General features: G+C 34.1%; 1 protein-coding gene across 18 annotated transcripts in view; it reads left to right on the forward strand.

Moving 5' to 3' along the window:
- scalloped (TEA domain transcription factor 1 homolog scalloped) overlaps window positions 1-23,802 on the forward strand; it is a 173,229-nt gene that overhangs the window by 144,554 nt on the left and 4,873 nt on the right. For 13 of the 18 annotated variants that reach the window (XM_086913711.1, XM_086913719.1, XM_086913717.1 and 10 more), the window contains 5 exons: window positions 13,389-13,519; window positions 19,086-19,241; window positions 22,196-22,411; window positions 23,196-23,425; window positions 23,549-23,783. In XM_086913711.1, coding sequence (XP_086769837.1) covers window positions 13,389-13,519; window positions 19,086-19,241; window positions 22,196-22,411; window positions 23,196-23,425; window positions 23,549-23,783 — 968 coding nt within the window. Of the gene's footprint in view, window positions 1-8,063; window positions 8,306-13,388; window positions 13,520-19,085; window positions 19,242-22,195; window positions 22,412-23,195; window positions 23,426-23,548; window positions 23,784-23,802 lie in introns of those variants that run through there. The other 5 variants (XM_086913724.1, XM_031920398.2, XM_086913725.1 and 2 more) reach the window with 2 other exon arrangements.

The raw sequence follows: 23,802 nt of genomic DNA on the forward strand, positions 1-23,802 counted from the left end.
TGATTTATAATTAAGAGGTTAGATTATGAAAGTTTTATCAAATGATTTTATTCTGCTATTGTTAAATTTTAGACCTGTTTAGAAATTTCTTAGATATTGAATATTTAACTTTGTAATATAATATTATAAGAAAACTTTGAATTGAATGATAAATATCTGAAAATCATTTATAGAAATTTTAATTAAAATAGGTTATAATGTAATTAGAAAATGTTGAAGATTATTTTTATGATTTCTAGTTAAAATTTGGGTTTATGAAGATTTTCTTAAAAATTCTATTATGTTTTGAATCTATTTTTATACCAACTATATATTTACCAATTATAATTTAATCCTCTAAGTTTAAGTTATAGTTTTTTGATATATTATCATATATCAAAAAAGAATAAAGATAATAATTGTCTTCAATTCTTCTTTAACAAAATGTGTCAAATAAATGTAAACATTTTAATTTTTATATTGTATAAAAATATTATTATACATATTAAAAATTAAATATTGCAAAAACCTGCCAATTAGATTAGATTTCCAGTTCCAGATCCAATTCCACCATGTTTTTAAAAACAAACAATAATCAAAGAGGTACGAATTGCAAAATAACAATCCAAATTGAAGCATATGAAGGAAAATTAGAAAGAAATTCAAGGAGCGGGAAAAGAAAAGCTGTTTGAAAGGAGATACAGCAATGTCCGACGGTTTCTGGGGATATAAGGGGATGCGGAACTGGCACGAATTAATATTCATTACCTCGTGGAAAGCAGTAATACGGCAAAGCTGCCTGCTTCAGCTTGTACAAATATGAAACAACGTAGTTGCGCTAATTAAAATACCTGGCCGCTTTCTTGACTCCACGTAGCATCCTCCTTCTTTGCGTCTGTATTCCGCAGGAAGTTGGCCGAAAGAAACGACACGGCAAAGACGTTTCTGTCTTTTCGAGCCGCTTAAAGCTTTTAATAGTTGTTTCATTTCGTTCCGCTTTGTGCATACGGTTATTGAAGGGAAAAAAATTTCTTTAATATTTATATATGACATTTATCTGTGACAGATGTATGTTATGATGGATAACAAATATGGTAATTAATTAACTAATAACAAGCTAAGTTGAGTGTTTTTATCTTTATGATTAGAAATGTAGAAATGTAGTTGGAAAAATAATGATAATTTTGGCAAAATTAATACCAATTTCTATTCAGAAAAATATATATATATATATAATATGTATATTTAATTATTTTTGTAATAATGTTTTAATTTTATGTGTTGTAATGTTACACTATATTGTGTAGTTAAGAATATATTTGAAATCAATAATATTACATATCATTGTTAGAAAACAATTATTGTTAAATTATGGATGTTTACATATTTGTACAAAATTTTAGTGCATAGAAATCTACAGAATTGTGTAAAAGTATAATTGTTTGAAGAATATTTTTAGTGGTGTTCATTGCAGTCTAATAATTATATCTGAATATCAGAAAGAATAGTATGAAAAGATTAATTAATAAATTGGAATGATATTGGACATAATTCTATGTATTGGTAATAAATTATTTGTGAAAGAAATTGTAATTTTTTGGGAGTAGATTTGTAGCCATTTGAAATTTCGTCGAACTTCATCAAAACTTATGAAGTTTGAAGATTTCTAAGTTCCAAAGGTATTCAAAAGTTTCCAAGTAGCAAGAATCGCAGCTCGTACTTTAAGAATTCAGACATACTTCTAACACTCTTGCAACTAATTTAACGTAATTTCTGATTTCTTACTTCTATCTATAAAGGATTTCTGAAAATGAAAGTTGCCCTATAAATAAGTTCTTTGCACGGGAGGTAATTTGTAATCATAATAAGATTACTTAATCCTTTTGGATTTTTTTTGAAAATAATAAATTTTATTAATTTATAACAGTAAAAATGTATGGCAAAAGTCAGAATTTAAAAATTCCTGAATTTTGACAATTTCTTTTAAAAGTTTATCAAGATTTTTCTTATTAAATTAAAAAGTAGAACACGATATTAAAATTTTTTTTCATTCTAAAACATTCTTCTGTACAACTAAATATTTAAAAAAAAAAAAAACGATATTGTAAAAGAATATATTATTTATTTGAAAATCTTATTCATCCACAATTTTCACTTCTCTTCCACATCTTTCCAAGTCAAATTACAGAAAATAAAGAAGCTTGAAAACAAGAAGCTTATCAATAGATTTTACAAGAAATTTAAACATAAGAATAATTGACATAAATATCCGTAGCAATTCCATTGATCAATCAACAGTTGTTGTGAACAACAACAATTTAATAATTAATGATCGAAATAAAATCAAGGATTGATAGAATGATAGACGAGTGGGAATGAAACGTCAAAAATGAAATCAAAGGCGACACGCGGGATTGGATTCTCTCCATGGAGAGATGGAGAGAAATGGCAGCCTTACGCAAACTATGCGCTTACTCGAAAGATCGTTTCAAGGTTTACGGAAGGCGTATAATCCCGTTTATCGTGCTCGTAAATCCGGGGATATACACTCCTTGGTTTTCGCCCTTCCTTTAACCTCCCTCGACCACCCTTCTCACCGTGAAACCTTGCCTTTAATCCCTTTTCATTTTACGATCACCTTTTACGGCCCGTCTACCTCGATCGCGAGTATCCACGCGGGTTTTGGAACCTCGAAAAGGGTAGATGAGGGTAGGTAAGTTCCTTCGAAGGGGTTGTTTCTCCGGAAATTTTTAAATTTTCCAAAGCAAGAATGACAGAGGAGGTTAGGGAATTTTTAATCGAGGATATTGAAGTGTTGACACGTTCGTGGGAATATTTGTTTGTTTTGGAGGTTAGGTTTTGTCTGTTTTCATATGGATTAAAAAATTATAGAAGAATAAAAGAGATTCAATTCTTTTAATTGAACAATCTAATTTCTTATGTGATTTAATATAATATAGATTTTTTTTTTTCGAGGTTAGGTTATCTATTCGGTATTATTCGATCGATGATGTAATTGTCTTGATAGAGGAAGATGAGAATTTTATTTTTAATCGAGAATGTTGAAGTATTTCAATGATTGCAAGTTTAAAGGTTAGGATATCTATTCGATCTGTTTTGAATATGAATTGAGAAAGTGTGATAGAGGATTCGCAGAATAAAAAAGATCGTTTCTTAACAAGTTTTATATATTCTTGAGGAAAGAGGTTAAGTTTAGGGAATTTTTAGAGAATTTTATTTGGAGGTTGGATTACCAGATTAATCAATTATTAACCAGATTAAATCAATTATTCAATTGAGAATAATGGAATAAAGAAAGTTTGTTTCTCGAGAAATATTGATATTTTTAAATTAATAAATTTACTTCTGAATATACATGAATTATTCGTAGACGATATAACGTAATTTTAATAAGTTTACTAGAAGCATTTCACGAGGAGATAATCTCCGATTTGAATCATATTACTTTTGAATCGATCCGAAGTGTTAATTTGTCATAGAAATAACAATAATAACAATTCCATAATTCGTACATATTCTCTCTTCTATAAAAAATCGATTTCACGAATAATTTAAATTATTTTCCAATACATGCGTGTACCATTCGCATTCTTTCATTCGAACCGTGCAAAGGGGGGAAAAAAATGCAAAAGAAGAAAAAACGATGTAGATAAAAAAAAAAAGAGAGAGAGAGAGAGAGAGAGGGGGAAATGAACGAGCACAGGACGAGCGAAACACAGTTTTTCGAAAGTTCCCGCGGGCGAATCTCGTTTCCTGGTGCATCCTCCTCCATAAAATCACCGCAATCGAATAAAATCGTCCCCGTGTACATCACGAAAATTACGCGGCGGAACAAGGGGGAGATGTATACCGTGGCCCATAAAGAGGCACAGTTTATATCGGCCACCGCGTGTTATCGTGCGCGGACCGAATTTATTTGCAAACATTTTATTTAAATGCTGTGCTCGCTGTTTAAACGAAACGCGCACCACCCGTGTCGAGAGTGGTACATTATGCTTGATTAAATGTTAAATAATCGCGTCTCGCGTAGCTTCCCGTCCCTCCATGCGAGTCGAGTCGACGTTTTGTTTTATCTCGAATTTTTCCTCTCCTCCCCCACGTTTATAAAATTAATGGATTGATAATTTGATTTATTTGTGGTCAATTCGTGTATATCGTGTTTCCCCCTCCCCTATCCTCTTTTCTTGGCTTCGAAATCGGTTTGAATTGATAATTCGGTTTATATCATTCCGGTTAAATATTCTTCCTTCGTTAAAAATGAAAATCGTGGAAATTGCAGTTTTTTTTTTTTTTTTTTTTTTTTTTTCCGTTTTGTGTGGAGCTCGTGAAACATTCAAATTCGTTCATTTATATTTTTATAATTATTATTATACTTATTTGTACCACTTTTCTTTTTTTTTTCTTCTTCTATAAATTTCTAATAAATTGCAGAATTAAGTTTGAAAGATAAACCAGATATTATAACGAGAATCATGTGAATAAATTTTATTGGAATATTTTTCGCAACGATTTATCTTTTTCATTTTATCACTTACGCTCGAAATGAAAGTTAAGATCGATCAAGTTAATTGTCGCATTAAAGTAATCGAGATACGAGAAAAAAAAAGGCGGAGGAATATTTCAAAATCCATCCATATCGTCAACGAACGATGTTCAATACACGCACGGCAAATTTTTAGGGGTAGGCCTCCTCCATCCCTCGGACGATTAGAAATTGAATGTGGAGGGTCGGCGGTGGTGAAGGCGTAAAAGGCGTCTGGATAAGTTGTGGCTGTAACCGGAAAATAAATTTTCTCTCGGTAAAGCTTGGTGACGCGAGGCCAGACACGTTTCGCTTGTCGTCGGGGACTGCACAAGCGCGTAACGCTTTTCTCACGCACACGCACGCCGTAAAACGCTTCGCGCACACCGATTCATATCTCCCTTCCTCCCCCCTCCAATGCACACATGTCGCCCCTCTGACCCCTTTTCCAAGGGGAAGGGGAAAGGAGGGGGAGGTGTCTATAGCTCGAGATCTTCGATTCCGATAATCGTCGAATTAGAGGGATAGAGCTTTGGGGATAATTGTTGGAGGAATTTAATTATCCGACGTGGAAAAATTTTCCAACGCGATAATTATTTCGAATCTTTTCCACGGCTGTGTGCTTCCCCCCTCCCCCCAAGTTTCATTCGAAAATACGGAAGAAAGATTGTAGATTAGAATTTTGTTTTATTTTCCAAAAAAAAAAAAAAAAAAAGAAAAATTATTGGGATTATGTGTATTATTGCGCGATACGTGCAACTCGATTCGGAAATTTTTATTTATCCGAAAGGTATTTTAAATATCTTTAAACTGTCTGAAAAATATCTCACAGTATTCTCTTTGTCTTTCCCTTTCATGTAAACGTAAACGTTCGAAGTTTTAGGAGGAAAGAGTTAGATTGAAGTTTTTTATTCCGAAAAAAAAAAAAAGAAAGAAGTGAAATTAATTCAATATTTCAAAAATCACCAAAAAACAGATTGCTATAAATATATTAGAAATATTTTCGATCAATTCAAAAAGTGTCAACTATGAATGAAGTGTCCCTTAGAATCTCTTTTTCTTCAGACGTGGTCGAAAGAGATCCCCCTTCTTTTCGCCTCACCTTTTCCCCCCTCCCCCCTCCCCCCTCCATGAACGTAAAGAAACAAATTAAAAAAAAAAAAGATGAAATTTCGATTCAATTCAAAATTCAAAATCACCGCCTATAAAATATCTTAAATATTTTCGACCAAGCTCAAAAAAAAAAAAAAAAAAATGTCAACTGTCATTCCACCCCCAGACTCCCTCCCCCTTTTTTCCACGTCCCTAGACATATTCTCCAAGGATCACACGAGAATCGTCCCGTGACCTCCCACTCCCTTCACCTCCCCTCCCCTCCCCCCTTTCGTGGACATAAACGCTCGCTCGAGCTCGCGCGACACGAAACACACAGGCTCTCACGAACACACACACATACACACACACACACACACACGTGATTTCCGGGGAAAGCCGTGGACTCACTGAGTTAGCGGCACAAAAGTATGGGGGGATGCTTGAACGAGGGTGGCGGCGGCGGTGGTGTCCGTGGAAGGGATTGTTGAGCGCGCGAGAGAGCTCAAGCGGTGGGCGAGAAAGAGAGAGAGAGAGAGAGTGAGAGAGAGAGAAGGTGGTACACCTCGGGGCGAGAGGAGAAGAAGGACACGCGATATAATGGTAGATAGCGCGAGCATACGATGCTAGGAAGCGAGAGCGATGAGGAGAGATCGGTTGAAAATCCTTTGGAACGGACCGAGAGGGAGGGAGGGAGCCGTGCACAAGCGTGTGGAAGGGACAGAGAGAGAGAGAAGGGGAAGGGATGGGGAGGGGGAGGAGAAGGGGTTGGTTGTGTGTCGAGGGCTTACAATCCCCCTTCGCCGTCCGTCCTTGGGGTGGATGGGGGTTGGCAGGGGCGGAGGGAGGCGAAACTATGCGAAGAATGTGCAATTAGTGAACAGAGCACGAGGTGGAGGCGCGCGGGTTTTGGGGGACGGGGATGGGGGTCCCGGAAAGGGAGCTAGCACGGGGGGGTTCTGGTATGGTGTGCCATGACGGTGAATCCTCCGCTCTCTGTCTCTCTCTCTCTCTCTCTCTCTCTCTCTCTGTCTTTCTGCTGGTGCAGGATATATACGTGTATGTATATAGTGGTGTGGGGGAAACGTTGAGACGATGATCCTTGGCCGATAGTATATGTGTGTACGTGTGGCGCGAGGAGTAGTTGTGGAGGAGAGTTGGTGGTGGTAGTGGTGGTAACATAGCAGCGAAGAAAATGGAAAGAAAGGAAGATGGATGGAATGGCGCGCAGGGATGATAAGAAGAAGAGAAGAGTCGGGGTTGGGTAGGTTAGGTATATATAGGGGGTTTGCGTGGCTCGAATAGGGTGGGGGTCACCGTGTCAAGATGCGAGAGGATCCTCCTTCTGGCGCAAGGACACTTATCGACTTCTATCTCCTCGTCTCCCTATCGTCTTTTCGTTGAGACGAGTATACACGCCCATCAAAGTGGAGAGGAGGGGGGAAGATGGGTGATATGCAGCTTTTGGTGTGTATCAAAGGTTTTTGACGCTTTGTGTTAGTGGCACGGTATTTCTTGCCGAATGGGTCTTATATACCCGATGAATTGCTTGACGACTCACTCCGGTGTTCGCGAACGCTTTCGTTTTGCTGTCTTAGATGTGTGACGATATCTTGGAAATATGAATCCGTTGAAATATCCCGGTATAACGGTCGGAAAAATTCGAAATTTTAGCATTACAAGAGAAATGAGTTAATCGATACTCATTACTTCTTATAATCAATACTCCCAATTCTTCTGATTAAGCACTTATCGTATCGCACATCATATCTCAATCGTATATACGATTATTCTACAATATCCATTCGATCATCGCTTCGATTAATCTCGCCCAATTCGAGACGCGAGAAAAAAATCTTTCAAGAAGTATGTCCGTAGAATGGACGGTGTGAAAGGAGCTTAAAGGTCGGTTTTCAAGTATCCCTCGACTCGATCGAATTGCTCGACGATTACTAATTGACTAAACGAGCTTAAACGCACTTCGCCGATTGGAGGAGAGAAGCATAGAGCCCACTGTTTGCAGAGCATCGATTAAACGACGGTACTCGGCGGTGAAGTCCGGAATAGCCCGGAGGACCATTGCAATGGTTTGGATCCTCGACATGTCAAAAGCGATCCCTTCCGTCAACGGAAGGCCAAGCACCAAGATCGTTGATCCGTGTGCCTTTAACCAGGAACCCCCAACAAACATACGTGGCTATGCACTTGGCGGTTCTCTTCGAGAGAGGCGGTTAATTGAAAGTGGATTGCCAAGAATGCTCGTTGTTGAGCCTTGCCTTACTAATTAATTATCTCTTTAAGTACGCCCTTGACCTATTACTCCCTCGACTTATTACTCCGTCAAACTAATTAGCGTTCGAGCGTTAATGTTTTGCCTGGCCGACGGTCGCCGAAGGATCACGGAATTCTGGATGTCGTTCAACGTGTTCGAAACTAGAGGGCGGCAGTAGTGCTAAATCTCTAGTCCGTTTAGATTGTTCGTTCTTTCCTCGTTTGACATTCTTTGTCGTAAATAAAAAATATTTCGTACATTTTTCGTTACTTGATGTATTATTGAGAAGTATATTTGAGTGAGTTAGATGTATTATTGAGCAAGTATATTTAAGTGAGTTGAAGAAATTGTGAATATCGATTGGAAATGCAACTAACAAGATACGTGATAAATAAGCTAGGTTATGATGGTTCATAATGGTGAGTCAAAATGATTATTGAATTTTCTGGCGTAATAATATATGTTGCATTGCTATAAAGTAGAATTAATTTAAATAAACTAACAGGATTCGTCTTCTCTTTTAAATTTCTTTTATATATATTATAAAGATTAACCATAACTTATAATCACAACTCTTACGAGACTCGTTGTCCATCCGTTTCAATTTGTCCACGTGTCGTTATCAGACGATCTACGTGGGTGTACACCACCTCCTTTTTGCGAAGATGCGCTCTCGTGATTGTTCTCGAGAATTTAATGCACTTAACACCATGGTCGTTGCAAGACGTATGGTTGAGGACTATCTTCCGCCGACGCGTTGGTGGAGAACAGATGGAGAATGAGCAAAATTTCTGATTCTTATTCGAAGTTTTTCTCATTCGCTTTTTATCCACATCTTTCGTATACATTCTCCTTTGAAGTTAAGTTTGTATTTAATCAAAGTTAACCTGAATATCAAGTTTCAAACGTTATTGTATTCCAGTGGAAAAACGAAAATTTCGAAACAAAAATGATTTTTGCAATATTTTGAAATAAAATCGGTAGAAAGGAATTATTTATTTTAATATATATATAAAATAATAATGATTTGGATATTATAAATATTTATTTGCTGAGAAATTACAGATCAAGAAATTGCAGGCTTAATGTATACAGTGAGCACTTAACCTCAAATCAATTATCCTTTCAAACAAATATCCCTTTTATTTACTTGTTCATTTCAATACTCACATCGAATTGAAATTTTTTTTCATTCCTTCAATGATTTTGTTTCTTTTTTTTTTCAAATTTTTTCCAGAAACATGATTCCCTTTTGTTACGTAATCTAACGCAAGCGAGTCTTCTTGCGATAAACCATAAGTGCTTTGCGCATCGCTCCCGATGGATTTCTGCGAGAATTACCGATAGGGTGACCGAGGAACAACAGAGATAGCGTTTCCTCCGTGCTCGTTACTTCTAGTTCGCGATCATAATGGCCCTTCTTGTTAAATTGAGCATCAGCCAAGTGATTTACGTTGATTGCTGGTCGCGGCATGCATCCACCTCTCTCTCTCTGTTTCTCTTCTCTTTCTCTCCTGAATCGTAACTTTCCCTACTAGGACCGTTCATGGGCAGTCTATCGAACGTGATCTTGTTGATCTCGCCTACGTTCTGAAATCGATCGGATCCCTGTTGGTAGATTTTCTAGGGAGATATTCTTCTTTGAAGTTACTATTAAAGATATTGATTTTTATATCAAGTTTTCTTACTAACTTCTGTTTGAATATAATCATTCTTCATTAAGAAATATTTTAATTTTTTATACTATCGGTACAGAATATAATGAATTGGCAGAAAATATATTTGTTATTTATATAAATGCAAAAGCAATCAAGTGTATGCAAGAAACGATCACGTAAATTGACTTCTTTAGAAATTTTAGAAAAAGGCAGAAAAGGATGAAACAAATATATTGGGATATTTTCTAACCTCTTAACTGCAATTCGTTTTCCATACAAAGATAAGATCAAAATAGTAACATTTTATAATAGTATTTTAAAACGATAATGCAGCTTTTATAAATATAATTTTTATAATTCCAACATCCTGCTTACTCGAGCCAATTTACGGATTTGAAACAATTTCCACGTCATAACCTCAATTTAATCCGTTAAAAATGGTAAAATCTCGAAATGATGATAGAAACTTCTGTTTTAACACAACAATCCTATTGGAAAAAGCAAATGAACCAAGAATAGCTTCTTTGTAACGGCATTTTCCACGCAGATTCAAACCGACGCGACTAACCCCCGTTCGAAGAATGTTCGGCCTTCAAAAACAGAGAAGGAACGCGACCAGTAGCGGCGCGCGTGGTTCATAGCGGGCCATTTAACGGTCTTTGCGAAATTGAGTCATCACGCGGTTCGCCTGGAATCTCGAATATTTTCCTCCCGATGCTTCAGAGTTCTCCGTAACCTTCCCCTTCTGCTTCCTCCTTCGCCACGCCACCCTCCCGTTATCCCCCTCTCGCATTGTCCGCTTTCTCTTCGTCTCCTTTGCTAAGAAGCATCACCAACCATCCTCTGTCCGAAACGTCTTCGAGGATGTATCGCGAGATATCGCCTGTGAAACGAAAAAAAATTTTTTCGCAAATTTTCAAAGTGCGAAGAATTATATGCTTTGAAAGATTCGTATTTCGATTCGAGGAAATCAGAGATTATAAGTTTCTTCGCAACAGTTATTTCTATAAAGGATTACAAGATGAAATCTGATTTTAAATTGTGTAATAAATGATTTAAAATTGTACTATCGAAATATAACATGTAAAAAATATTTTTATAATTTTCAATCGTGCATGGATAGAGTTCGATTATTCTACTTATAAATAATTTAGATAAATTTTTAATAGATATTGCTTTATGGTTATTATAAACTTTTTGTTATTCTTATGAAGGTGATTATTTTTTCCAAGACAAATATTAGATTTTTTTAATTAATTGTAGGTTAAATACTCTCTATCTTGCTCGAATTGTATTTTCTTCGTTCTTACTATTTACGCATGCGCGGTTAAATGACGTTAGCCAATTGGTGGCTTCTTCGAATGTATAATCACGATTGTTGCCGAACAGTGCCGAATAGTAAACGATAGGTATATGTTTGACGAAGGATGCATGTCACTACACTGAACCATGATAAAGTAAGTAAATATAAATTACAAGCAAAATAACTTGGAAATGACCTCGTTCAACCAACACTCTCGCTCTTTCGATTTTATAGAATCACAGACAAAACAATCGACGAGGATTTTTTTTCGAACAATCGTGCATCGAAGTGGCATAGTTCTGGTTACAACACAGTAAACGTTATTTCAATTACGACACGTTTGATGTCGTCTGGCGCCAGTTTTACAGGCGCGGCCGTAAAGTCTTAACGGCTGTGAAATCTAAGCAACGATAAGGTGCCACACATGCTATGCCATTTACTCGATTCAATCGGTTGGAAATCAATTCATCGTTCAACCCGTACCAACCCCTCTCTTCCTATTCTCATCTCTTTCGTTCGTTCATTTTTGTTCCTACCTCTTAGATTACATTCACGATCGAATATCGCTTGTCATTTCCCGCCGGATTGTCCCGTTGAGATTGCATCGGTCCCGGACATTTTTCAATCGTCCAACCGTTTCGAAAGCTTTCGACTCGCAAGAAATTTTATGGGATGTTCTTCTCTCCGTAAATAGACACGAAATGTTTGACCAAACAGATAGGTTTATTTATTTCTTCTTTTTTTCTATTTTTCTTTTCTTTTTTTGGAAATTTTTAATTCGAATGAAACAAATATACTTAGAAAAAAAAAAAATATTACTATAGACAATTCTATAGAAAAAGAGTACTCGTAGAACAGTCAGTCTGATACAAAGAAAAACGAACGTCGACGAAAGAAAAAATTTTTATTGTAAAATAACTAGCTTGATCCAGTTGAATTTCAAGAGGATGAAATGCACTGTGAACTCGAATTAATTCGAGTGTGGGATGCATTCAGATTTCGAGGGCCGATGAAAACACGGAAGGGTCGACAATGAGCGGACGTTTTATTTGCACGTTCGACCGATTTTTTCCTCTTTTTTCCTCTTTTTTTCTTTCTTTCTTTTTTTTTTTTAATTTTTTATTGAATCGTGCCAGCGTTGATCGTTCTTCTTTTCTCTTTTTTTTTTTTCTTCTGTTTTTTCCACTATTTTTCATAATGGAAATCGAAACCGATTGAATCGAGTGGCGCTTTTTTTTCCCTCTTCGCATTCTCGAAATGTACAATAATGTTATCATGGTTTATTGAGCCGTGCGAAAAAAATACGATTTCATTTCGTGAATCTGTGATTAAACAATTTCTGCACCTTTTGTGATTTCAATAATTTCGATTCGAGATTTTATGAAAGAATCGTTCCCATTGAATTATTATTAGAATTGTAAAATAAATAATCTTTTTTGTCTCTTGTTGAACTTTTGATCGTGGTTGTTTTCAAGTTAATAAAATTCAAGTAATAATTAACGAATTTGGAAATAATCGTTTAAACTTTCCTCCTTTACGAAATTTTTATTTATTAATATCCCTTCTGATAAAAATCAATTGTAAAACATATATATATATATTCAAAGACATCTGATTCACCAGATTCATCGTGTCTAACGCAAAGTAATTTTTCGGTTAATTTTAAGAAACATTCGAGGTCAATTTCCACATGCATCGAGAGTTTATTTGTATCTGACAGTGTATCCGTTTCTCGTCAAGCAGGAAAAGCTTTATTAGAGGATGTTGAAATTCCCCATACTTCGATTATTGTCCATAGAAGATGTTTCGCTACTTTACGTTCCGCGTTTGCTTTGATACACACCCGTGCAGATTTATTAGGACATTTTGGGCGAAGCACGCGCACTGTTACGAAAATGAAGAGCAAGACCTTGAAATGGTGCAGATTATTTAGCCATCGGAGCCTGCGAAAACTCACTTACGTTTTCAACATCTGGTCTTTCACTTTCGTTTGTTGCAAGTGTACATCTTGAACGAAGAATTTTTTCAATCGATCTTAATGTTTTCCTTCTTTTCTTTTTTTTTTTTTTTTTTTTTTTATATAAATTTAATACAAAAATCTTATATCTGAAACTTTAATGAAAATTATTTTTTCACCAAAATTCAACTGGTTTTTTTAAATTCGTATATATGATAGAGTTTTTGAAAAGTAAATTATAATGAGAGATATTTTTATAACAGATGAATTATAAATTAGAAAAAAAAATATATTATGCACGTAATCTTTTGATCGGACAAAAGTGTCTGCATATTTTAAAATAGAGAATTATTATTATTAAAATATAGAATCATAATTTTTCCTAATAATAAATATTTTGTGTAAAAGAAATAAATTGTGAATCTTATTTTACAAGTTATTTTTAAATACTTGTAACGATAATTAATTTCTTCAATTTTAAAGAAGCAATGACAAAAGCAAAATTAGCGTGTTTCTAACATTATGAATAGATCAGTTAATCAAGGATTGATTTCCAATTAACCAAGCATCTTTCCCTGTTTCAGGTCGGAACGAGCTGATTGCCCGTTATATCAAACTGAGAACAGGCAAGACGAGGACGCGAAAGCAGGTCTCTTCGCACATACAAGTGCTTGCTAGGCGAAAACTTCGCGAGATCCAAGCGAAGCTCAAAGTGGTGAGTATACGAATATCCACTCGTTGTAAACAGTATGCTTTTCTTAGCTGATATTACACCTTTATTTTTATTTTCATACATATATCTTTATTCGAATACTCGAACAAATCTTCTAAGAATATCAAACAATATTTATCACCATATTTATCACAACAACACTCATAAGTATTCGAACACGTTAATAAAATTAATAAAATGTTAATCGAAAATTTATATTATTTGAATTATTCGTATTAATAATTTAAATCGAATCGAATCGATTTGACAACAATGTAATATTTATAGTATAATGATGAAAGAAAAATTATATAATAAATTCATTTCTCATTTTAATTACGATCCGTCAAAAAATAAACGAGTGTTCATGTACTTTTGAAAGATATATAAATTTATATAATACATGTAGGATAATACATATCGTATTTTCGAAAGCATCACCTCCATTCGGGGAATATTCGATATTTTCAATTTTTCACATCTATATTCATTTATCTCTATTTCCTCTTTTCTCTCTTTCCTTCTTTCTCTCTCATTTCTTTTTTTTTTTTTTTTTTTTTAAATTTTGCACGTGTCAACGGTTCGGGTTGCGCTGGAATTAATTGTCAATAGAAAATTCGTTCGATCAGGAGCGACGTACAGTAGTTTGTAGCGAAATAAATCACGCGTAAAAATGAACCCGGCCCGTTTAATCAACAGCTGAATTATTAAAGCGATTTGGGAACAATTGCGCGGCTGTTAATAAATCACAGCACGCTGCGCTCGCCGCTTCCATTCGACGATGAGAGGCGCCTCCTATATAGTTGGAGGAAGACAGAGAACGGTGTACGATGCATTGTTTGTACAGGGAACGGTCAATAGTCAGCGCACGAATATAAAAAGGAGACAAAACGAACGTGTAAATTAAGCAATTCGAGCGTGTTTCACGCAGTTAATCAGCGTTAACGTATAGATGGCACGCGCGTCGCTGAAGCGCCCGGCTTTATTCCCGATTTCAACGTGCCGACGCAGGACTGTGCAGAAAAAGAGGTTAACTTTAGTAGAAAAAAGAATTCGTTTAATATTACTTCGCCTCGCTTTTGCAACGAGGTGAAAATTTATAATAAAAATTGTAGAGACTGGAAAATTGCAAAATTTCTCGAGGATATCATTATATAAAAGAGAAAATAACTCGCACAGTGTGTTGTAACCGAGTAGTTGATTCAATGTGAAAATTTTTCGTTTTCAAGAATATCAACTTTGAATATTTCAATTTAGTAATCGTATATATATATACACACACACGCGTATTTACAAATTTTTTCTTTATTTCTTTTAATTTCGAAAAAAAATAAAAATATAAATAGTTCGAGGATTAATTAGTAGAACCGAAAAAGTACAACAATCTGTCGAAAAAATTTCAAAGGATCATGTGCACGCGTGTAAACAGAGCGAAACATCGTTGGTGGAATTGCGAAACGGACTACATCTGCTACTGCAGTGGCCGCATACCGCGAGCATTATTCAGAGGAGCAGCCAGTGGCAGGACAACCCGGTGTGTGACGTAATTTTCTGGTTTCCGCGTTTCACGCGGGGTGTGAGCGCACACACCAGCCGACGGCGTGAGATCCTGCTTATGCCAGGCCGTTTCGCGATTTATTCCGTGAGGAAAGAATTTTTAGGCACCGGTGTTTACGTTTCCTGTGGTCGCACCTTATTTAATTTCTACACGGTCGGCCATCCGCTAAAGACCATTCGCGGCGAACCGGTATTGCGACTGTAATTTTTTTGTGTAAATTCACCACGGTATTCTTATCAAAGTTTCTCTGACCAATGGGGAAACAGCGCCACGGTCTTCCGTGGAACGCGCGCCCTCTCAAGTTTCCGGTGATCATATTCGAGGTTAATTGTAGAGTTGCTGAGTGTAGAGAATATAAATTGAATGAAGTTTAATATTCATTTATTATCGAGAATAGAACGAATTTGAGATTTGATATTGCAGTTGGATCGGTGTGTGAAGTTCATGGATTATTAATTGCAGCGGAAGTTTTTCGGAATTGTATCATTGTTAAAAGTGCTAAAAGAATGCTAAAAGATATGCAGTGTTGAAAATAAGGTTAGAAAGGATTAGTATAAAAGTAATATTATATAAATTGGAATAAATTAAAATTTAAAAGGTAATGATTATTATTAATAAATATTCTAGTATCTTTATAATAATGAACAAAGTTAAAAAATGTGCAAGATATGAAGCTAGTTTTATATATATATTTATATATAAATCTCTTAAAAATCAAAATATGATTTATTAAGAACTTTAGTTCAATTGCACAAGAAGAAGCATTTAATATATTTTATAAAACCAAACAATTTATTAATAAACTTAATTGACATATATCATTTACAATATCTTCAAAAACAAAACAAAAAAAAATATAGAATCAGCGAGAATAACAGATCAATGAGCAACAATTTAACAAGTTTCCAAACACCAATTTAAATCGTATAAAACTCTAAATGTTAAAACAACGTGTTTTACATTTTCCACATATTTTGTATATCTAACAAACCCATGATTAATGCATCAATTTTTCCCGAAACTGCACATTCTTCCGAGAATCAGGCCGCACCATCTATATCCCCGGAATAATCCCACATCGAGCGTTACAGTGTAATTGATTGTTGCGGTGTAAACGTAGTCCCCCTCCCCCTCTTTTTCTCTCTCTCTCTCTCTTTCTCCTGTTCTCTACCCTCTCGATAACTGACGATACACCCAAAAACGGGCGAACGGCATTTCAGAATGTCGATAAACATGTCCAGCCCGTTACCCAGCCAATCCTGCATTCCTCGCGTGTATTTGCGCGATGAGGGGTTACCATGGACAGGGACAGAGTGATACCGTGACCGACAGAGAGGCGAAAATTGAAAACAAAAAAAAGAAGGAAGAGGGTGGAAAAAATAGAGAAAGAATGAAATGAAAAAAATAAAAAAATGAAAAAAAAAAAAAGAAAAAAATAGCACGAGGGTAGCCACCCTCTCAATTAACCGAATTGATTTTCCACTGCAGATTCGTTGGTGAACAACGATCCCGCGGAATGAAATGGATTTTTCGCGTGCAGTGCGCGCCCGATTTCGCGATAATCACTTTTTTTCCTTTTCTTTTTTTTTTTTTTTTTTTCGCTTTTCATCGTTATCTCTCTATCTGAATCCCTTTTTTTTTTTTTTTTTTTTATTTTTTTGCCTTCACTGCCTTCCTCTCTCTCTCTCTCTCTCTCTCTCTCTCTCTCTCTCTCTCTCTCTCTCTCTTTTTTATTAAATTTGAAAAATTCCCTCGTCCACATTCCTTTCTAATAAATCATACCACGTGAAAAATAGAAGCATTCATATGCACCGGTCAATTTTTATTTCGTGCACTATATGCATTCTCCAATATACTTTCCTATTTATACTGAATTTACCATTCAGGACGTATCGATAGGAATGTGTACGCGACACGCGATTTCGTATTTTTTACGAAAAATTATTTTTATGTTCATGGTTCGAATTTTTTTTTTTTTTTTTTTTTATGTATTATAGAGATTATTATTTCCAGACAATATAACACAAAGTAAAATTTATTAAAATATCGGAATGATGATTTATAAATTTTTGAGAATCAAATGGATAGTTATTTTGAAGAGGCTATTTCAGGTTGTAAACCGGTAGTGAAAAGTACTTAGGAACATGAACGCTCGCATAGAAGAGGAGTGCCGTGAAATGGCATTAAATGTCACTTATGCATTCGAATGATTTATTCAAAAGTTTAACACGACATCGTTTTCAAATTTAGTATTTCAATTAAAAATTATATTAATATTATCTGGAAAAGAAAAACTAATTTTTTTTATTTCTAATCTAAGAAAGAAATTCCATTCAGATATCTAAATATTTAAAGTCATTGCAATAACAATTACAATAACAACTAAAAATTCATTAGAAAACTATAAACTAAATATATATATGTATATAATAAAAAGAATCGACGATTCAATTTCGAACAATTCAAACCCAATTTTACAAAAATGGTGTACATGCAAAAAGCAAAAAATAAAAAAAAAATAGAACGAAAAAGAACACATAACCTCACAAAATACAGTGAGAGAGAGATAGAGAAAGAAAGACAGAAAGACGTGGAAGAAGAGAGAGTACACAAAGCCGACCAACAGGCAAAAGTTCACAATTTTTCAGCTCGGCACGGTCACCGGAGAGAGAGAAAGCCTTTATCGCTGAGCATTGTTACGCGGCACGCTTCATTCCGAATGGGCAGAGCTTGTAATGGCTCTTCCATTACGGATTTATGAACGAAATTGAAAAGGCCTGTAGCCGTGGCGTGGCGCAGAGGGCGCTCGAGTTGTGCTGGAGGGAGTGGGGAGAGGTTCGGTACACGCCAATTTTCCTGGATATATCACGTGAACGAATCTCTCTTTCTCTCTCGCTTCGTCAGCGATTTTCGACAGCCGTTTGCTGAGGGGGAGGGGAGAAGAGGTGGCGCTGATTAAAACGACGGCTTTCCGATAAAAGCGCAAAATTCCCGCGAATTTCGCGACCCAAGCCCAGCCTTGTTTCTGCAATCAACTCTGCATTGCCGTTTTGCTCGATAGCGATCGATGACATCAACCGAACCGGGCATAAAACAGCGACAGAACGCGAGGGGATGGGAAATTCGGCGGAGAGAACGAAATTATGCAAGCCATCGGGAGAGAAATCGTTTATCGATTTAATTTTACGACGATACACGGCTCGATCTGGCAATATACGGAAAAATATGGAATGATTTTTTTTTTTTTTTATCTATGAATTTTTTCCTTAATATGGTGTGTAGTTTGTTTGATGTTATTATTTGATATTGAAGCATTTTGTGGTTTATGTTTGTTTCTCTTTTTTTTTTTAGTTTTTTTTTTTTTTTGTAGATGATTTATGAATGGATTTATACAGAATGTACTACTTAAGCATCTCACTTTTGTCATTTAGTGAATTAAAATTTTTATTTTGTAGATGATTCAATTTTTTTTGATGATATTTGATTTTTTTTATGAATTTATTTTTAAATAAATTTAATTGTGTGAAATATTCTGTACAAAAAAACAATATTCTGTTCTGCATTTAATGATATTTTTAGATATAGTAAAGTATAATAGAAATTTCTATTGAAATTATCAGTTAAAAATTAATACAAATTTGCATCCATATCTTAAAATTTAAAATGATTAAATTATTGTAAATCGAAAAGATTTTCTTCTAATCATGTTTCTCTCCCAAAAAAATTCTCTTACTCTACCGTTTGCTTAAGTCAATCGCACACTTTTCTTGTGACTGTCTTTTCTAAAAAAAAAAAAAAAAAAAAAAAAAGAATATCATCACATATCATCTTCATTAAATATAATCACGCAATCACAAATCATCACTAAAATGAGATGTCCAAATGACACTAATAGAATACAATTTATCACATGATATAAATGAATAAATAAAAAAGAACAAGAACAATTATTATCATTGACGTTTCGCCGCCACTCGACAATGCGTTGTAATCGGTTTGACGATTTGTTAGGATCATGCCGCCAAGGAGAAGGCGCTCCAGACAATGTCGAGCATGTCGAGCGCCCAGATAGTATCAGCTGGGAGTGCGATACACAACAAGATGCCCCCCGCCCTCGTGGGGCCCCTTGCCCTTCATGCTTCCACCCCTGTCTCCTATCCCGGAGCGGTAAGTCCCGATCACGGAACAACCCCTTGAAACAATTTTTTTGTTCTCTCTTTTTAAGCGGCCTATTTTCTTCTTATGAGAATAGACGAAATAATTAAAAAAAAAAATAAATAAATGACAAAAAGGAGCCACGAGCTTTGGGGTGAGACGACGAGACACGCTTACTCGACACAATATGTAAAGAGAGAAAGATTTTATTATTAACAATGATTTTTTTTTTTTTTTTTTTTTTTATTTCTTGTCATAGTATTTTGTTATGTTACGTTTGTCAATTATGATTTTCAAAGTAAGAGAAGTTTTTCAAAGAGATGTAATATAGAGAATTGATTTGAAAAATGAGAACGTATCCTTAATCTTTATTGCAGACGTGGCACATTTATATTTCTATCGCCACGAAGATTAAATAAGTATTGTTCATTATGTTTGAAAATCTGTTAGAATATTCTCTCGGATATTATTTTTTTTATTTAAAAAATAATAATAGAAATGATAAAAAAATAAATATGTATATGGAGAAAAATGGCAGTTAATGTTGTAATATCCAAATATGCTTGTGAGGGATAGTTGATTGTTGACGACACTAGCGACATCTTGTCATATCCCTAGTAATCACATTTTTATTATATATTTTTTTCGCTGGACGAACGATCGGTGTCTCGTCGTCTTGAGGATATGAAATTTAATTCCTATTTATACACTGTCAGTTTGGCTTCTTATTTAACGTTCATATCTGTTTTCTTTTCACTCTAACCGCTTCGCCCTATAACCGTCTTTAATCCGCTTGAGGCCGATCATAATCGTGTGGTTTTGTCTTAACTATTCTAAAATGTTCTTGCTCGTGTCGCGAGTTCTTTCATGCTTTTGCGAAATATCACGATGAATAACATACACATACACAATGAAAGAAAGAATTTTCACTTATTATTATTTTTACATTATAGATGGAATTCATATACATTGTTTTTCATTACTAAATAATACGTGTTCAAAAATTTTGTTACGAAATTTTATTATTATTTTATTTTTCATTAAATATAAATTTGAATAAGATTGTCCATTTTATTATATAATAAAATGAACATTTATTGTATATTATATAATTTATTCCATCATCATCATCATCATCATCATCATCATCATCATCATTTTCTATTCTTTTCTCGTTAATTATTTTTATATAAAAAAATTTTTAATCAAGTTGGATTATTATTTAAAATATTCCCTCTACTTTGAATTTAAAATTTCATTCGCCAGAAAATATTATTGAAATCGGAAATTGAACGATGTCCAAAATTTTGAGTATTATAAAATAAGATACAAGTAATTCATTTCTCTCATTTTTTTTTTTTTTTTTTTTTATTATTCTTGTACATACGCAAAATACACATATACAATTTCCATTCTATTTCTTTTGTTTTGTATCTCATCTATTAATTAGCTTTTTGTTCGCATTGTGCTGCTTATGATTATCCAGAGAAAAAAGAGAAATAGGTTAGAAGAAAATTATTTCTAAAACCACGAAATTAGAATCTTGATTTTTTTTTTTTTTATTATATTTCTTGTTTTTCTTTCTTTTCTTTTCTTTTTTTTTTTTTGTTTATATCTTTGTTTCTCTCTAACACTCTCTTAACCATGGAAGCTTACGCGATGAAAACTAACCATCCTCATAAAAAAAAAAAACAATACCCCCTTGCTCTCTGCTGCTACGCCCCTGGGGGCCCTTGTTGTGTATTGTTCAATTTGTCCGTCGCTCTATCTTTTTTACATATGTATATCACCTGGGCATATATACACACATACATACACGGGTTTGCATATTGTATAAAATTGGAATTTTTGGACATTAATTACACGTTGTTAGGCGTCGTTGTGGCTTACCAAACTGTCTTTCTCTCTTCACGTAATACGACTACTATTATTTTCCTTTGCTGTTGTGTTTTGTACGTTTCTTTCTTCTTTTTTTATAATTTTTTTTTTTTATTTAATTGTGTATTTAAAATTCATGTTAATTGTTTTTTGTTCGTTTTTTGTGTAACTTTCCTCCTACTTAACCTCAAACGTCACGATTGTTCCTCACCCGAGGGCTCGATGGCTTACAGAGAAAAATGATATCTCTTCCTGATATTCACTTCGAATTTGTTCGTTTATGAAATGAATTATTTAACATGTTCGAAAATAAATCATATTTTTTTCTAAATTTTTTACGATGATAATGATATTGAATATTAAAATTGGTAAAGAATGAAAAATTGAATGAAAAATAAATAAAATATATTAAATATTAATTATCGTAGATTGAAAATAAATATAAATCGGAAGAGACATTTTTTCTTCAAGTTTAGTAACTATGTTCAAAAGCTATTCCAATTCGTTTTCATTTGACTAATAATTCTTGAAATATACGCAACATATTTATATAATATCATACTTAATTTTAATATTTTTGTTTCTTATTAATAAATCGATCACTTGAAAAGAAGAAAAAAATTTATATTTAAAAAATGAATTAAAAGTTTAATAACTATTCTCTTTATTTAATATGTAAATACAATGGCTTGAAAATAAAGAAATTCTAACCTATCAGATATTCTAACCTATAAAATCTCGTCTCGTTGAAATACTTATCAGAATCAAAAAAAATCATTAAAAACTTTTTAAAAAATAAAAAAATCAAATTGTACACGTTATTTTTCAACGATGATCAGATTGATAACTTTACTGAATCCATTACAATCTAAAATAAAAAATTAATTTTATCTATCGAATATTTTTATTGAAATTAATATTTCGCATATTTCACGATATTCATTCTTCGCATTTTTTTTAAACGCATAAACATTCTACCGATATCATAGACAAACTTTCGAAAACGATCCCGTAAACGCTCGAACGGCAGCAAAACGCTTGACAAACTTGTGTAACAAAGAAAAAAAAACGAGATATCGACTTTTCAGCAATTCTGGCAACCGGGTTTGCAGCCAGGAACGTCCCAGGATGTCAAACCGTTTTCGCAGCCGGCGTACACCGGAAAACCAGCGACAGCGGTTTCAAGCGGTGACATGGTCCAGGCTCAACCACCCCCGCCCTGGGAAGGACGTGCCATCGCAACCCACAAACTCAGGCTTGTCGAGTTCTCGGCCTACATGGAGCATCAGAGAGATCAGGATATTGTAAGTGCGAAATAAAATGGTGGCGAGCGTACAGTTTGACTGTTCGCTGATAGAATCAAATTCGATGTACAGGATGATTCAAATAAAATGTTTCAAATAGTTTCTTCAGATACCGATGAAGTTATTGATTTGGACAATATAGACGGCTATAATCTTTCGTTTTGCAATAAATTATTTTTTGGAACGATTCTTAATTTACACGTAACAACGATAGAATTATAAAAAAATAAGATAAAAATTCGAAATGAATAATTATATATATATATATATATATATATATATATATATATATATTAGTAGAATTAAGATTATTAATTAAGTGATATATAAAAGTACAGAAATATTATAAAATTTGGATATTACATTTTTTATTTCATCTTTGATAAGATTTTTAAAATATTAATTTTAAAATGTCATAACTATTATGATTTGTGCTTATATTTATAACCAAATTTTTGTTAATTCTGTTATAATTATTGAACATCTTTAATTCTTATATAAAGAGAAAAATAATATAAAAAATAATGTGTCACTTAAATTTTTATTTACAAATATGTATAAATTATTTAAAAATAGAATAAACTTATTTATAATTCAGTGATATCTTTCTGATAATATAATACTAACAATTTTAATTCATAATTTTAAATGTATAGAGATACGGTTATCATGGAAAGAAAAAGAAATGATGAAAAAATCAGGGGACAAAGCATTGCCGACCGAAAGTCGCAATTTTACCCCAACAAACGTTAGAATTTTTTTTTTCCGTTTTTTTTTTTTGCAGTATCACAAGCACCTGTTCGTCCACATAGGAGGGTCCGCGACTTATGCGGATCCATTGCTAGAGGCTGTTGATGTCAGGCAGATATACGACAAATTCCCAGAAAAAAAGGGCGGCCTGAAGGAACTTTACGACAAGGGACCACAGGTGGCTTTTTTCCTCGTTAAATTTTGGGCTGATCTCAATACAAACATTCAAGACGAAGCTGGAGCCTTTTACGGCGTAACAAGCCAGTAAGTAATAGTTATCATGATATATCACTTTTACAGTTTCTTTAATTTTTAATTAACTAATATGTTATAAATTTTCAAATTAATATTTCCAAAAAAAATTATTAACAAAATTGTTTTTTATAGATACGAGAGCAACGAGAACATGACGATAACATGTTCGACCAAAGTCTGCTCCTTCGGGAAACAGGTGGTGGAAAAAGTGGAGACGGAATACGCTAGGTTCGAAAATGGCAGGTTCGTCTATCGTATTAGTCGTTCGCCCATGTGCGAATATATGATCAACTTCATACATAAATTGAAGCACCTGCCAGAAAAGTACATGATGAATAGCGTTCTCGAGAATTTCACCATTCTTCAGGTATGACATTCTTTCCAGA

Source organism: Apis florea, unplaced genomic scaffold, assembly GCF_048593485.1.
Source record: "Apis florea isolate Af1SG1 unplaced genomic scaffold, ASM4859348v1 contig_3496_pilon, whole genome shotgun sequence".
In the NCBI taxonomy this organism is placed as follows: Eukaryota; Metazoa; Arthropoda; class Insecta; order Hymenoptera; family Apidae; genus Apis; species Apis florea.